At 37.0% G+C, this 18,254-nt stretch overlaps 1 protein-coding gene across 7 annotated transcripts in view; it reads right to left on the bottom strand.

Moving 5' to 3' along the window:
- Positions 1 to 10,045: 10,045 nt before the first annotated feature.
- The window catches only part of TBL1XR1 (TBL1X/Y related 1), a 179,530-nt gene continuing 171,321 nt past the window's right edge, over positions 10,046 to 18,254 (bottom strand). For all 7 annotated transcript variants that reach the window (XM_055569004.1, XM_055569005.1, XM_055569008.1 and 4 more), the window contains 2 exons: positions 15,791 to 15,892; positions 10,046 to 14,907 (listed from right to left, as the gene is read on the bottom strand). In XM_055569004.1, coding sequence (XP_055424979.1) covers positions 14,881 to 14,907; positions 15,791 to 15,892 — 129 coding nt within the window. In that variant the 3' untranslated portion in view covers positions 10,046 to 14,880. The remainder of the gene's footprint in view (positions 14,908 to 15,790; positions 15,893 to 18,254) is intronic.

Here is an 18,254-nt window from a genome sequence, read left to right as displayed (position 1 = left end):
CTGCTAAGTCGCTTCAGTCATATCCGACTCTCTGCGACACCATAGACAGCAGCCCACCAGGCTCCTTCATCCCTGGGATTCTCCAGGCAAGAACGCTGGAGTGGGTTGCCATTTCCTTCTCCAATGCATGAAAGTGAAAAGTGAAAGTGAAGTCGCTCAGTCGTGTCCGACTCTTAGCGACCCCATGGCCTGCAGCCCACCAGGCTCCTCCGCCCATGGGATTTTCCCGGCAAGAGTACTGGAGTGGGGTGCCATTGCCTTCTCCGTCCAACTACACTAGAAGTTGCAAAAGAACTCAACGCTGACCATTCTATGATCATTCAGAAACAAATGGGAAAGGTGAAAAAGCTCGGTAAGTGGGTACCTCATGAAAGTTAAAGTGAACGTCGCTCAGTTGTGTCTGACTCTTTACGACCCCACAGACTATACAGTCCATGGAATTCTCCAGGCTAGAATACTGGAGCGGGTACTCTTTCCCTTCTCCAGGGGATCTTCCCAACCCAGGAATCAAACCGGGGAATCGAACCCAGGAATTGGGGAAATCGAACCCAGGAACTGGATCGTCTTCTGCATTGCAGGTGAATTCTTTACCAGCTCAGTGGCTGGACCAAGCAGCAGCTGCAAAGCACTTCCCAAAACCAAACTTTCACCAAAAAAAAAAAAGACCTACAAAAAACGGTCATGGTCACTGTTGGGTGGTCTGCTGTCCATCCAAACCACTGTAGTTTTCTGAATCCTGGCGAAACCACTACATCTGAGAAGTATGCTTAGCAAATCGGAGATGCACCAAAAACTGCAACACCTGTAACCAGCACTGGTCAAGAGGATGGGCCCAATTCTTCTCCACAACAACGCCCGACACACCACATGTCACATAACCAACACCTCAAAAGTTAAACGAATTGGGCTGTGAAGTTTGACCTCATCCACCATATTCACCTGACTTCTCACCAAGAGACTAACACTTCTTCAAGCATGTCAACAACTTTTTGCAGGGAAAATGCTTCCACAGCCAGCAGGAGATAGAAAATGCTTTCCAAGAGTTCATCAAATCCCAAACCACAGATTTTTATGCTAAAAAGGAGAACAGGAATAAACAAGCTTATTTTTCACTGGCAAAAATGCATTGCTTCTAATGGTTTCTATTTTGACGAATAAAGATGTGTTTGAGCCTAATGATTTAAAATTCAATCTGAAACTGCAATTACTTTTGTACCAACCTATTATCTTTAAGCTCTTCTGTAGAACTAAAAGCTCCCAAAATAGAAACGTTAGCATTCTTCATTCTAGAGCAGCTCATTAGGAGACTGCCTGCCCTGCACACACACCCTGACACATACCAGCACCTCCGGCCTTGAACCACCTGTATAAAACTCCCCACCAAACTCTCCTGGGTTGGGAACACACAGTTGAGGGCATGAGTCCCCTGTGTCCCCCTTTCCCTGGCAAAACATTAAAGCAATTCTTTTCTACTTCACCCCAAATTCTGTCTCTGAGATTCAATTCAGCACTGGTGCACAGAAGCCGAGTTTTCAGCATCAACACCAAGGATTGGACAAGCCTTCTTGGTTGGCAATACTCCACGCATGTTGCCACACATCTTTGCTGAGAATGGTAGGGGCAGGACAAGGATGGCTAAAAGAGAGGGATTTTCAAGGGGCCAGAGCAAACTTTGAAGGGGATAGATAAGCTCATTTTTTAAGTGTGATTATTTCACAGGTTATTTACATAGGTAGAAACACATAAACTTGTACAATTTACATATGTACTTTATGTCAATTAGAGCTCAATAAAGCTGTTTTGAAAAAGAGTGACATGGAAAGATGTCTTAATATACTAAATGAAATAAAATCAAGCCAAACAAAAACAAGTACACCATAATCCCCTTTATGTTAAAGCAAAACATTGATTTATGTTTATAAACACATGAAAGTATGTAGAATATTAAGTAGCTAACAGAGACTATTATAGGAGAGAATGCCCAACTGAGTCAGAGGTAGGGGTAAAGAGTGAGTACACTATCATAACAAAATCTCAGTGACCTGAAATAACCACTTTTTTTTTTTTACTCATGTTACGCATCCCAAGGCGGTCATCAGGGTGCTATTTTCATTGAAATGGTTGAAAGGCCTATATTTAGCAGTACCAAAGCATCCTGCTCAAAGCTAGATAAAACTTATTCCTGTGACTTTTTTATTAACACATACACCTCAACATTTTTTCTTAAAATTTTTCTAAAATGAACATGTATTACTACCATAAAGAAAAAAAAATTATATAGAACAAAAGGTTTAAGCCTGAAAAACAAAGGTGACCCAATACACAAAAGCAGAGTGCGATTTTGACCTCGATTAATGTTTCAAAATTGAAGTCTAAGTGAGATAAATGAAATCAAGACAAAAGAAAGTGAAATGTGAAATGCTACTCCTTTAGAAACTTGGTTCTTAATATTGATGCAGTTTCTGATGTTCTCCTCTAAATAATAGATTACAAAATGGATGTCTGGCACAGAGTTGCTTTTAAAAGTTCATTCTCCGATTCTTGACAATGCCAAAAAAAAATTAGTGGAGACTAAGGGTAAGACAAAAAATTACAAATAAAGAAACACAAAGGAAGTGATCACCCAGAGATACACCCATCATCACCATCCAAGTAAGTTCCATACCACACACACACACAAAATCATATTTTAAGATGCTCCAGCATAGGAAAATGCAATTGTAAATAATAGCTTGTTTAATAAGTCCTGCCACATTCACACTTATAATAGCAGTGCTTTGTAAACTAATTACAACTGATTATTTTCAACAAATTATTCTGTCAAATGAATGTTTTCTCTGGCATGTTTATAACAGGAAAAACAGCAACAGTAATAATCATGCCACATATGAAAGCCTAATTTACACCGGCCAGTGTACTAAACAAGTTATTTGAACACTAACGCTTTAAACTACCTTGAAAGCAAGATATTGTATATAGATATTTCTTAAATGTAAGAAATTGATGCTCAAATATAAAGGAATTGGTTCCAGCTCACATGTGACCAGAAGAAAAACGTGGTGCTTTTTTGCACGACAGTATGTGACCTTCTTGTCTTAACTATTTACTCCCTATGCGTGCCTTCCATCCCTTATAAATCAAACAATTATTTCCCCCAGGCACTGTCCTAGGTTCTTAGAATCGAGAGAGAACAGCATATGATAGACTTTCCCCTTCAGGAACTCAGGAATTTGAGTAGTAGCAGCCCAGGAAGCCATGTTATCACCAGAGCTATTGACAGGGTTCTGAGCATGGCCGAGGAACCCCCTCCAGAGAGGCAGAGGCTGAAGGCAGGCAGTAGGCACTGAGCAGGGAGTGGCCAGTCTTCTGAGAAGCACTTTGCTTGGCTGAACCTGACAATTTAAGAATTAGGCAAATGAAGGTAGGGAGAAGGCAATCTGGGTGCAGGCAATTACACAAATAAGGGGAAGAAAGCTTACAGGAGGTGCATCTGTTTCAGTGTGGCTAGTTAAGAATGTGACTGAATACAAGAGACACAGATTCCTCAGCCACTTACATTCGCATGACTAATCTGACCCTGCTCCCCTGCCTGCTCCCACTCTTAGCCTCTATTCCAGGGCCCCCTTCCCAGGCGTTGCCACATATTTTCATCAAAACTTGAAGCAACCATAACCTCCGGAGCCACTTGACAGGTCCTCTCTCTGTGGCAGAGCTCCCACCATCTTCTGGGAAATATGAAGACCAGGTATACTTAAGTCAGTTACTGCTCTTGTCTTAAACGTGGGTCATGATGGTTTCTTCTAGTTGCATGGAAACCTTTCCAGACTCCAGAGACCTGAACTTTCCCACAGAGATTATCCACATGATCCCAGGAATATCCTGACTAGAGGGCCCTGTGTCCTGCAAGTACTTGGGAGTGCCAATCCTCTGGCAGTGTGGATGGTCAGTGCTCATGGACCTTGCCAATCTCCATCACCACCTAAGACATCCCCCTCTCCACACCAGACCTGTTGAGCACTCAGGAGCACTACCGCTAGGCCTGAGCCAAGCTCAAGATATCATGGAAAGGGAAAACATACTCAAAAATTTAATAAGGTTTTTTTTTTTGAAAGAAGGCAACTGTGTGCTTACTGTATGATGTGCAGTGTTCAAAGACTGATTCACAAGGGCACAACACCTAGCCATATCCTGAGAAATCAGAATTTCAGGGACAAGGACTCCTTAGGAGTCTAGGAGAAAAAAAAAATACCTATGTGGAGACAGAAACCACATTGGCCTCGAACCTGAGCACAGCAGCAGTGATTGCCAGAATACACTGGAGTGGTTCTCCAGGTTTCCTGGGCATTAGAAACTCTGGAAGCCTGGCATAAAATATGGGTTGAAGATCCTTGCTCCACATACAGTATGATTTAGCAGGTCCTGGGTGGAATACCACCTATTCTCATGTTGTACTATTCCACTACTATTGTAGTGGGAAAGGCACTTCCTGGGACATTCTAGATTTTTTAAAAATAAGCTTGTGCTGAAAAAGTAACAAAAGACGACCCAGGGATCAAGAAGGTAAAATGTCCGTAACTGGAAAAAATTTTGAAGTCCTGGATAAAAAGAACCACATGATACTATTCTAGCACATGGACCAGGAATTTGGCTCCCATCATTAGTATAAATATTCTGGTAGTTCCATATGTTTATAATTGGATTTAACCTAAATATCGTGCTCTGTGGCAGAAATATTCTTCCATGTTTAAAAAAAATCTTCCTCATATCTTTAACATTTAATCACTAGTAACATAAGCTCAACGTATTTGGTGTTTTCTGCTGACTCCTGCCACATTAGGGTCATTTATTGGTCTATTTTCTCTCTTGCTCTTCTATGTACATTAAAAAAATATTCAAGGCATTTTTTCCCCAAGAAATCTTCCTTCCACAAATTACTAAGTGACTCCTTTTGAAATAACAGTGTCAGAAAATGGGTGGGTGGCAAGTTTTATAGATTCTAGATAGCATATTGAAAAGCAGAGACATTACTTTGCCAACAAAGGTCCATCTAGTCAAGGCTATGGTTTTTCCTATGGTCATGTATGGATGTGAGAGTTGGACTGTGACGAAAGCTGAGCACCGCAAGGATTGATGCTTTTGAACTGTGGTGTTGGAGAAGACTCTTGAGAGTCCCTTGGACTACAAGGAGATCCAACCAGTCCATTCTGAAGGAGATCAGCCCTGGGATTTCTTTGGAAGGAATGATGCTAAAGCTGAAACTCCAGTACTTTGGCCACCTCATGTGAAGAGTTGACTCACTGGAAAAGACTCTGATGCTGGGAGGGATTGGGGGCAGGAGGAGAAGGGGACAACAGAGGATGAGATGGCTGGATGGCATCACTGACTCGATGGACATGAGTCTGAGTGAACTCCGGGAGCTGGTGATGGACAGGGAGGCCTGGCGCGCTGCAATTCATGGGGTCACAAAGAGTTGGACACGACTGAGCGACTGAACTGAACTGAACTGAAAAATGCCTATTAACCAGAGGTGCACATCAGAATGAACTGTTGAGTCTGTCCTACTGATATACAAATATTTGTTTCCTTGTTCCAGCACCACTGTTTATAATAGGAAACAGTGAAAAAGTAAATATACATTATAGGGGCCTAATTATAGTATACAATACAATGCAACCATTAAAAGTCAAAATAACAGTGATTTACAGAATGCTCCATACAAGCAGACATGATTTTCCAAGGGCTTCATATATGTTAACAATTTTAATTCTCATAACTAACGCATGAGGCAGGTACTATTGCTAGCTTCATTTTACACATGGGAAAGCCAGGACAGTAACCCCTTAGGTCCAACAGGAGTGGAACTGGGATTCAATCCAGACCGTCAGGCAGAATCCATGCTCTAATCTCTATGGTAGACTCCACATCTACAGTATAAAGGACCAACACTGATGGCACACAAGGTCCTGACAGTATCAGTGAAAAAGCTAGTCTCTCCCATCAGTGACCATTACAGTCCCTTTATGCTTCCTTTAAAACAAGTATTCAGCATGTTCGGAAGGACACATAACAAAGCGTTAACTGTGTAACTCACTCACCTAGAACCAGACATCCTGGAATGTGAAGCCAAGACGGCCTTAGGAAGCATCTCTACGAAAGCTAGTGGAGGTGCTGGAATTCCAGTTGAGCTATTTCAAATCCTAAAACATGATGCTGTGTAAGTGCTGCACTCAATACGCCAGCAAATTGGGAAAACTCAGCAATGGCCACAGGACTGGAAAAGGTCAGTTTTCATTCCAATCCCAAAGAAAGGCAATGCCAAAGAAAGCTCAAACTACCACACAATTGCACTCATCTCACACGCTAGCAAAGTAATGCTCAAAATTCTCCAAGCCAGGCATCAACAATACGTGAACTTCCAGATGTTTTAAGAGGGATTTAGAAAATGCAGAGGAACCAGAGATCAAATTGCCAACATCCGTTGGATCACAGAAAAAGAGAGTTCCAGAAAAACATCTACTTCTGCCTTATTGACTATGCCAAAGCCTTTGACTGTGTGGATCACAACAAACTGTGGAAAATTCTGAAAGAGATGAAATACCAGACCACCTGACCTGTCTCCTGAGAAACCTGTATGCAGGTCAAGAAGCAACAGTTAGAACTGGACATGGAACAACAGACTGGTTCCAAATCGGGAAAGGAGTACGTCAAGGCTGTATATCGTAACTGTGCTTAGTTAACTTACATGCAGAGTACATTATGAGAAATGCTGGGCTGGATGAAACACAAGCTGGAATTAAGACTGATGGGAGAAATATCAATAACCTCAGAAATACAGATGACACCACCCCTTATGGCAGAAAGTGAAGAAGAACTAAAGAGTCTCCTGATGAAAGCGAAAGAGGAGAGTGAAAAAGTTGGCTTAAAGCTCAACATTCAGAAAACTAAGATCATGGCATCTGATCCCATCACTTCATGGCAAATAGATGGGGAAACAATGGAAACAGTGACAGTTTATTTTCTTGGGCTCCAAAATCACTGCAGGTGGTGACTGCAGCTTTGAAATTAAAAGACGCTTGTTCCTTGGAAGAAAAGTTATGACCAACCTAGACAGCATGTTAAAAAGCAGAGATATTTACTTAGCCAACAAAGATCTGTCTAGTCAAAGCTATGGCTTTTCCAGTAGTCGTGTAAGGATATGAGAGTTGGACTATAAAGAAAGCTGAGCGACAAGGATTTGATGCTTTTAAACTGTGGTGCTGGAAAAGACTCGAGAGTCCCTTGAGAGACTCTTGAGCTGCAAGGAGATCCAACCAGTCCATCCTGAGGAAATCAGTCCTGAATATTCATTGGAAGGACTGATGCTGAAGCTGAAACTCCAATACTTTGGCCACCTAATGTGAAGGACTGATTCATTTGAAAAGACCCTAATGCTGGGAAATATTGAAGGCGGGAGAAGCAGACAACAGAGGATGAGATGGTTGGATGGCATCACCAACTCAATGGACATGAGTTTGAGCAAGCTTCGGGAATTGGTGATGGACAGGGAAGCCTCGCATGCTGCAGTCCATGATGTTGCGAGTCGGACACAACTGAGAGACTGAACTGTGTAACCACAGAGGAAGTTTGGGAATTTAGAAATGGGAATCTTTTAATATATTTACAAGCATGTACTTACTAATACCATCTATGGCACACAAACTTTAAAAAAAGCACATATATCTAGTGATATCATATTAGTGAGGTTAAGGTAGGGCCAGGCATTTTACATTAAAAAGAGTTTCAATGGAGTCAAGTCAATCAACATTGTTTAAGAAGTGAAATGTACTTACCTCTAGTCTTGATTATGGTAAAGTCAAGTCACTCTAGTCTTCCTTGATTTCAACACATTGGTCAACTTCAAACTGAAGTTTATCTCAACCACTTCACAAGGTATATTTAAAAACATACTGCATAGCTACAGTTTTATGTCGTATTAAACACAACCTGAGTTATCTGATGACTGTGGGCCTTTGTTAAGATACCCACACCAGACATGCAGCTTGCCATTCCTCTTAGGAATTTCACTATTCCTTGCCCTGAGGTATTCTGCTCAAGTGCCAGAGTAGGAAAACCAGATAATTACCTTGGTCAAGTACTGTGTGTAAATTAAGTCAGTAAAAGCTTATGTGGAGGAGGAGGACCTGACAACATGAAGACTTCTCAAAATCCCATAATAAGAAATGTGTGAGATTTTGGGAGCCGATGTTTTCAGATAAATGATCTCACACCGAGTTCAGTGTGACTGAACTTTTAACGAGTTGACTGCTTGAGGTATCCATTCACTGCTTAAATTCCTGCACAGCAGTCCTACCAGGGAGCTCTGCGACCAATGATTTTGATATTTCTGGTGGTGCAGTATCTCTTAAAGCAGCCCGTTCTGACACTGGATTCTATCACTTTCTAAGATGGCTTGCTTTCTTAATAGAATCATGGTGTATTTTTCTGTGTAGATTGCACTCCACTAGTCATCATTCTTAAAATGTGAGTCGTTTGCACAATCGATCATACAAACCCAACAACCAAGAAACAGTGATAATTGTCTTTCTGTACTTTACTAAACACTTTGTGTTTAATATATTTTAAATTATAAAGAAATTACAAGGAACTCCTAAAAAAATTTAATACAAAAATATTACAAGTGAGGACAAGTAAGCATTGAGATATGACATTTGAAGAGAAGAAACATGCAGAAAAAGTAGCAGAGGGTTAACATTTCATTGTTGACAGAGAGCTCTGGTACAGCAGAGAAAAGCACCATAAAACTACTGTCCATAGTGTCTTTTCCTCCACTGCATTTTCAAATGAATATTGCTAGGGAAACAGTCAACTTTAATTTTATCTGCTATGTATTATAATAGGTAAGAAATCTGATCTATAGTAAAGTGTAAGAACTAGGAAGTTTCAAATAACCCCTTCTGTAACTATTCAAATCGATTTGTTTTACCACAAGCTGATACAGATTATAATCCTTAGTTGTCCAACACTTTTGAAAAAAGTGTAAAATGCAGAACATTAACAATCTATGCCATGCAATAAAAGTTAACCCTTTGAAAATGAAAGGCTGTCAGAAAGTTCTAGTAACTGTAGTAGGTTATCATTTAATAAAACATGACAAGGCTATGCCTGTAAATATGCTTCAGGCACGCTTTATATGCCTGTAAGTTTATGCTTCAGGAAATCGAAGGGAAAGGTAGAATACCTGGAGAATACAAGGTTTTAAAAAAAAAAAAAACACAAAAAATATGCTCAATGATTCTTTAAAAATTATTACCTCTCTGTAATTCTAAAGGAGTTGGGATTAATTAAAACTGGAAGATGCCTAGTATCTTTCCTCAGATTATAAGATTTGTTAGCAACATATACCACTAGCTAAGGAAGAAAATTATTAAATTATAGTAGGTATCTATGAAGAAAAAAAGAGCATTAAGGAAGTTGAGCACCCTGTCCTAAAAATTTTCAACAACTTATACACCTTGTTTTGTGCTCAAATAAATGCACGCTAATCAAATCCATCTGTCTGTTCAATTATGTGAAACGATGTCTTTTAAAGTACAATATCTATTTTTTAAAATAATTCAAAATTGCTATTCCTTAGCTGATTAAATGCTCTATTATTCTTTAATAAAAATAGTAAATTACCCTTCATTTAAAAAATCTTATCTCCTACGAGAAGTAATAAAATAGTAAAATTTGCACTTTTATCTATGGGCTTACTTTATGTGTATCTTGTAAAACAGTAAATTTATGAAATACAGTGGTTTGGGTTCTGATGGCAGTTGTTATGATTGGTAACACCAGCATGGGAGAAGCAACATGATGTTCTATGTTATGAAGGCTAACTCAGAGCAAAAAACTTTATTCTACAAAAGAACATCAGAGGAGTAATTGCAATAAAATGTAAACAAGAAATTGTAAACAAGAGCATCCCTTTCCCTTTCCTTGACTAGGAAATAGTCCATACAAACTACACAGGTATCAAAGGTTTTATATATGTACACAGCCAACATAATATCAAAATATATTTTATTCTGGACCTCTTTCAGATCTGATTCAAATTACAGTTGTCAAAGCAATACAATGCAAAGGGAAACTGCAACAACAACAACAAAAAATGTGCCTAGAAAGGATAAAAGGGTCATTGGGGACAAATCATTGTGATGTGGAACCAAAATACATCGCAAGTGTAATTAACATGGTCCAGGACAGCATAGAGTATCTGTATCAGTCTTCCTTACACAACAGTCATGAAAACTGAACAACAAAGTTCTTCAACATGTACAAAAGACTGTCATGGGCTGGTTTACACTTTTACAACAGTTTTAAAGTTAACTGGATAACTAAAGAAATGATGCAGACATTTTAATCCAGTGCTATAAGTAGGCTCACAGAATTAGACCCAAAGGATTTGTAGAAATCAAAAATTAAAACATTATAGCTACAATGTCGAAGTCAGGAAAGAAGAAAATTACTTCTGTATTTAGGGATTACAGAGCTACGAAATGCAGTCTGCGTGTTTTTGATGAGATGGATAAGTACATTAGACTAGATACAACATGCAGAATGTTTTCTTGAACTTATCCATAAACTCCAAAGAAAACATCATGAAACAGATTACGAGAAAATTTAAAAAAAAATACATATGCCCGAGTTATTCACCCTGCTTCAACACTGTCAACATAAAGGCAGAAATAAAGAATGCTATTAATACTTCAGAACTACTGATATAAGACATCAAATTTCTAAATCAGTGTATTAAAAAAGTGAACACTTCCTCTTGTTTCGCTCTCTCTTCTACACTTAACTAGATTCATGTTTTTTTTTTTTTTTAATTGATATTGAATGTGACACGTCAGAGCTATTACCGGAAGGAGTAATTCATAACTTCCCTACTCCCCTTCCATCCCTGCTGATTCAGAAGAAAAAAACAAACAAACAAAACAACCAGGGTCTCTTGTAGATTTGCTGCTATTCCCCGAAATGCTGGCGTTTGCTGCCGTGCCGCAATGTTGGTCCACCGAAACAGGGTTTCTGTGGGAACTGTCAACAGTGATTCACCAAACGCAAGTACCGTTGTTAGCATGCGAGAAAAAAATGCAGGTTCTACAGAAATGTACAGTGTGCTTAAGAAAATGAAAACTGTTTTGAAAAGAGTAAATAGCACTGCATTTGAGATTTATTTTTTCTGCTTATCTAGTAAAACTTAACATCTTTGCTGACATAAGAACAGTCATTTCTGATTCCTTTAAACAGCAAAAATGCATACTCCTCTTCAGGCCTCTATTCAGTAATAGTTTACATAACTCTTAACAAAATCATTCTACATAAACAGATAGCTCCTTAAAAATAGTACTCTCTCATTAAATCTAATTTGACAGAAGTTTAAGGAAAAAAGGAGTGCTTTATAAGTTAAGTGAAAAAGTACAAATCTTTGGCCTTTCTCTTGACATTTCTGTATGTCAAAAAGCAAAAAACCTTCATGTAATTCAACCTAATGATTACTTTTTGCACCATAATTTGTTTTTTACACCACAAAAGGAGGCACTTTCAGTATCTGTAAAAGGTGTTTAATCCTAAAACATACTTACCTAGAGAATAATTAATTAAAACAGAATTCAGTACACCCTAAGACCTATTAGGAAATTAAAAGTTATCACTTCTAAAAGTCACGTCAAAGTTAATGGTGGTACCCGATCGATGACAGTAAACCGGGAATGGAACAAAGATAAGAATTTACCGGATATCCTACATGAAGAAGAAAAAAGATATTCCTTTATGATGTTCAAGAATGACAGCTGCTCTTTCTTTACTCTATTTTCATCAGTAAGTATTCTATTCATTTAAGTTTTCCTTTCTATTTTTCCTTATAAGTGTCTTACAGTAGCCTATACAACAATGACATATAATGAACACCACAGAAAATCTACTGGAATCAATAGATCTTCAGATAAGTTCTTAGAGGGGGCAAAAAGAAAAAAAAAAAAAAAAAGGGAAGGAAAAAATAAGCAAGAACCTCAAATATAGAACTTTACAGGCTGTGAAACTTGGTCTCTTATAATCATGTTACTGCTCAAATTAGAGGCAATCTTACTTTTGTCTACTGGAGCAGCATCGTGGCACATCAGCAGGCAATGATGATGTTGAGAACAGCAGCAAAAAAGAAATAACTGTATGCTCACAAAGAACCCAAGCCTACAAAATGGATACCTTTCTGATAGTTTATACTTAAAAGACCCAAGACTTCAGGATAATAAAGCTCTGTATTTATAATCTTTTATATGCCCTACTGTGGCTATTATGCTTAGTAAAATACCTAAAGAACAAACAAACAAACAAACAAAAAAACACAGAGACGATGACAACACCATAAACATGTAGCTGTCGATTTTGGCAGCTATACTGCAGAACTTCGTGACTATCTTTAATCAGCTGGGGAAAAAAGGTCAATAACTGTATGCAAATGAATAAATTGTCCATATCAAAATACAAAAAGTACTATCAATAACCACCTCTGACTTTCAGATTTAAATTCAGTGCAATTGACAAATGCATCGCTAAAGGAAAATGCAGCTTAAACATACTCAAAACATTTGTGTCTATTCCTGGGAGCACATTTAAAAATTATTGCACAGATTTTTAAATTTTTATTTATTTTTTTTTTAAAACAACAACAGAGGTCAACCACAGATGTGGACCTCCAGCAATAAAAGCAGGATTTCAAGTGCCAGATACTCAGCATATTAGGTTTCCTACGTAAGTCACAGGGTAATAGTTCTAAATATCTATAATGTGATCCAAAACCCTAAAAACAGCTGGCACAAAACCATCATGAATGACTGCCTCTCTGGATGTAAATTTTAAAAAATATTATTACAGTATCTTAGACCCCACTAACAACAACGGGGGTACATGTAACAATGTATTGTGAAATTAAGTGTATTTATTCTCTTTACCAATAGCAAATGCTATCCTACCTTAGTAAAACCAAGACTTGCTTCAATCAATGCTGTTTTGTAAAAATAGCAAAACAACAAATGCTGAAAATCAAAGCTGCATTACTAGGGTTAAATCAGTTTCTACTTAAAACATAGGTTAAAATTTTAGCAGTAAAAGCTTCAAATAATTAGTGACAGAAATAGTGTTATAAATTTGCTAAGCTTGATAATAAATGATATTCCTTAATTAAAATTTTTGCGATATTAAATTTGACAACTATTCAAATTATTCTTCAAAACTGACACTTCTGAATTATTATATTGATCATGACAAACCCTGTTAATCACACATATAAACATAGCCCCATGCTATCATTTGTAAATTCTGTATATTTTAGCTTTTAGTTGCATGAGCACAAGAGGTTTGATCTGATACCTATACCTTTAAGAAAATACATGATATTATAAACAGAGTAAAAGACATGATATAGTAGTGATTACTAAAAAAACAAAACATAGCAGCTTAAATCTATCTATATTTGAGAAAATGTAGTCACAAGTACCACAAATGCAGAATCAGAGCAGCCGGGAGGTTAGTGCAATTATACCTTTTTAAAAATTTTTGAATCACTGCTATTTAAGAACACCTTGAAGCAAGTCTTTTGTTTTAAAGATTGTTTTTAAACTAAGGTAGCAAACATTTTGCCATATCATGGCAGTGTTATATGCCGTTATCTTGCTTTGTATAAAGAAAAATAACATGAGAGATTTTAATACTGGAGTTTGGTTACATTACATATTTAAGCTTCTACACAGAATGATGGACACTTTGGAGAAGCTACTCCTTATCCAGAAACATTTTAATCTCTTAAAAAACAAAGTAAAAGAAACAAACAACAAAAAAAACCCAAACCTACTTTGCTCCTTTTCACAATAGTGCACATTTTTAACCATAATTTAGTTATGGCTACAAAACATCAGAAGATATTTTTATGCATCTTCTCTATGGTATTAAAAAAATTTTTGTGCCCTTCTAGTCTTTAATTGGCAGAAATATGTCCCCAAAAAAGAAACTATTGCATTTAAGCCACATCACCAAAAAAAAAACAAAACAAAACAGAAAAACCCCACAACAGAAAAACAAAGCAAAAGCAAAAACAAAAAACAGAGCATAATACCCTTTTACTGATGTGTCTTACAGATTGACATGACCAAAGTCATATAGTTCCATTTAATTTCCAATTTCCCCTTCTACGACATGCACCAATTGAATATATGCTCTGGGAGCCATAAATGTACCAAACATCTATCTCTTCAAAAGAATGCATTAAAATATTTTTAAGAATTTTTTTGTTTAAAAGGTGAAAAAAAATATAAACAAGAAACTGATTCACTCCCTTACTTCATGCATCCATAAACTAAACCAAAAAAAGTTTAAAAGCAAGAACAAACTACTGCTGCAAGTTTTTCTAAGTCCGTTTTCTCTGTACATACAAACTGCTAAACTACTGAAGGGAAAAAAGAATATAATCCATGGTGTCTGCTGATTCAAAGGGGATAAACAAGGCTGTCATTAGTATCCAAAAACTGGTACATGTATGGGCTGCTTTTATAACGCATATTTTTTTCTCTCTTCTGTTTTTCATAACCAAAACTTCTAAATGCTATTTTAGGGGCACAGCAGATTTGATTCCAGCACTTGGTGAACAGAATTCACAAGCTGTGACAAAATTCTGTCATCTTCAGGGTGCAATTTTGTTTATATACACTGTATGTATATATCTCTCTTAGATTTGGCTGTAGTGGACTGGCCATGGTTCAAGTGGGACTATAGCAGTACTTGGGTCGGGGACAGTCATTTTGGCTATATACACATTCATAGTCGGTCCATGGCTTCCAACTAGTAGCGCTATTTCCGAAGGTCTAATACACAAACCTGCAAGACATTAAAATAATCAACCAGTGTGTAAAGAATTCCATTGTACATTTTTAACTTTTTTATAGTACAGTTTGGAATCTATTTCTTAGTTCCCAGTTGATGAAACTGATAAAACAAAAGTAATCACAGCGATGGATATAAACAATCAGATAAACTACGTGAAAGAAGACGGAGGAAACCACCATGGGCTCGCACTACAGAGAACCATGGCTAAAATTTTTAAGATTTGCTTTCTGTTAATTAAAAAGCAGAAATAAATACATTCAAAATAGACCATTTTCTGTGATATGTCTTCAATTTTAATGGAGATTTTAATTTTACTACAGATTATATTAAGGTATCACTTCAGTAAACAGCTAATGGCTATACTCTTTCCATCTTCCCTTTGCTTTCAGAACTTTGGGAGCCACAACGAGTATTTCTGTAAAGACATTGGCCAGCCTCACCCTGAAAGCCTCTTGGTATCCCATTGAGGTCTACATTCCTCAACGTAGATCCCTCAGTGCCTCTATTCCCCCCTTCCCTGGGCCACCAGCACTCTTCTTCAAGAAGAGAAGGTTAAAAATAGGCATTAAAAATTCAAATCTCTCTTATGAAGATATCGTGCTATACTTAATTTCACTGATGAAGTTTTACAGTCCATTTCTTGATCTTGAAGGCACTCTTTGGCAAAGATACCCTAAATTATATTTACATTATTTGAATGAAACGAATATGAAAAGTATAGAGCCTTCAGTAAAAAAGATCAATATCCATATCATAAAATTTATTTTATAAAGAACACTTTGGTAGTCACTACCATGACAAGCCACATTTATTCACTATGCTTTCTCTCTCTCACACACACATTTACCCCTTTGGAAAACTTCATTATACTTACTGAACCATCTGATGCACTGGCTCCAACCTTGTCTCCTGCTGCATTCCAACAAACTTCAAAAATTCCACCTGTTCCCCTATAGCTGTGAACTAGAGCACCTGTCTAAAATAATGAGAAGCAGAATCTTAAAAATGATAAATTATTATGTATGTTCAAATGTTAAGGTCAAAATATCATACGGCTTTATTTCCAGCAATCCAATGCAAGACTTAGCTTCAACTTCAAACACAAGTTTTGAAATACCAGAAACGTAATATGATGATCCTTTCACAAAATGGTAGCACTAGCCTGCTCTCAACAGACCATTCACACACACACACACACACACACACACAGTTTCTCCAGTACTGATAACCATTTTTAGCTAAGGTATCCTTTTGGTCTCTTTGACACCAGAAGCACCCCGAAGCTAGAAGAATTACAAAAGAAGCTAGAAGAGCATATGTACATCATTACTAAAAGATGTTTTAAATTAAAAGAAAACAAAGTACAAGCAGGAACACTACCAATTTCATCATCAATTTAGCCGATTTATAAATACTACTCAATTACTTTATTCCTTTGGTAATGGTAATCAAAATCATTCAGCTGCCACTCAATAATTAAAACTCAGTACAAAAATATATCCTCTTAGGAAACAAGTCATTAAACAGGTCAAAGGTAAGAGGTTCTACTATGAGAAACTGAAAAACATGCTGCTGGTGTTCTGTTCTGACAAACAAGAAAAGTATGTCTTAGCTTCATGGTGACCTAAAAAATTCAAACCAGAAGTATCAGAACCACCTAAAAACGACATGGCAGCAAGACACGTATCTTGTAAACACTGTCTGACAGAGCCAGCCCGAAGTTAATCACTAAGCTGGGAGACCATTTTTCCTTGTTTTCCTGTTCAGAGTCAGTCTGGAAATACTGCCGAAACCACAGATGCATGGATGCAGTTGATCACATTGGGAAAGCTCTACTGTTTTTTCCCTCTTACCTAAAATTTCTCACAATTTAAGAGATTAATGAAAAAGTATGAGTATAGCAGGCCTTAAATATATCTACCATTAATTAGGAGGGAAAGGAGTGGCATCAACAAAATCTAAAATAAGCTCACGTACAGAGTAAAATCTATAGAGACTCAACTGTGAGGTTTAAAAAAGAACCAACACTTTCTTTCAATAGTACTTACCAATTTCTAAGCTTAACTTAGGCTATAATTGAACCAAAACAGCATGTTCAATAAGCAAGAGCTATCTACATTAAAACTGCCAAAGAATTCTTAGCATTTACTCAAATCTGTGATCAGACCAAACTGTAAGAATTTATCTGTCAAATGATTAGGTAACATATCAACCAAGTAATGGGAAGAAGAAGAAAAAAAAAAAAAACTACACACACACACATATATCACCTATGTATATGACCAAAAAATAATGACTTTTTCCTGCACTGAAATCTCACAAGATGGATTTTATTATTTTCAAACTTAAAAGAAAAAAAAATGACATTTTGATACACAATAGTGAAACAACAAAACAGTATGGATAGCTGTTCAAATGTCTTTAAAAGTCTAACAGCATCTTCCCTTAGAATTCTACAGTTTTCTACCCAAATTTTAAATTAATTTACTCAAAATGGAGTAAATGAGTGACACAGAATAATACAATAGGCAGATTATCTATTAAGTCTCTGCTATTCAATCAAAACAGAAAGACTGGGACTTTTCTGGTAGTTCAATGGTTAGGACTCAGTACTTCCTTCTACTTCAGGGGGCAACAGGTTTGATCCCTGGTCAGGAAACTAAGATCCTGCCAAGCCAGGAAATAATTAAGATTAGAGAGCTCAGCAGGGTTGATGAAGTCAACATCAACATGCCAAAATTTATAATGTTCCAAACATGAGTAACCATCAGTAAGTAAAAGGAATACATGTTTTAAAAGATGCTATACATAGTAACAATAAAATCCGTAAGGCACCTCAGAATAAATTTTTAATAAAAGAAGATCATTATGAAGAAATTATAAAGCTCTACTAAGGGGGAAAAAAGAGCCTTAATAGGGAGACTTACAAAGTAACACTCATTAAAATTAAACCGATAATGCAGGGACAGGTAGAGTCATGGAACTGTTATTGAAGAAAATAGTATATGGCACGTAAAAACTAAAACACTGAAAAGATGAAAAAGAATGAGAGCAACAAAACTGTTTTCTCCATTTTTAAGAAAAGATCTCTGTAGCACTGTCCCTAGAAATGCAGTATACAGTTTTAAGTTTCTCTCTGATAAATTCTGTATTGAATCATAAAATCCTATCCTTTAGTACATTTTTTTTAACTGCTCATGTATACCTTCTTCAAAGATAATTCTTTTAGAAAATAAAGAAATTACATCATTTATCTAAATAAATGCATCTTAAATTCTCATACTTTATGTCTGCAAAACTGTTGAAAAAATAAAACAAAGAATTTAAATTTATTTCTA

This window comes from Bubalus kerabau, chromosome 2 (assembly GCF_029407905.1).
Source record: "Bubalus kerabau isolate K-KA32 ecotype Philippines breed swamp buffalo chromosome 2, PCC_UOA_SB_1v2, whole genome shotgun sequence".
Classification (NCBI taxonomy): Eukaryota; Metazoa; Chordata; class Mammalia; order Artiodactyla; family Bovidae; genus Bubalus; species Bubalus kerabau.
This window is presented reverse-complemented; position numbering and strand designations above follow the sequence as displayed.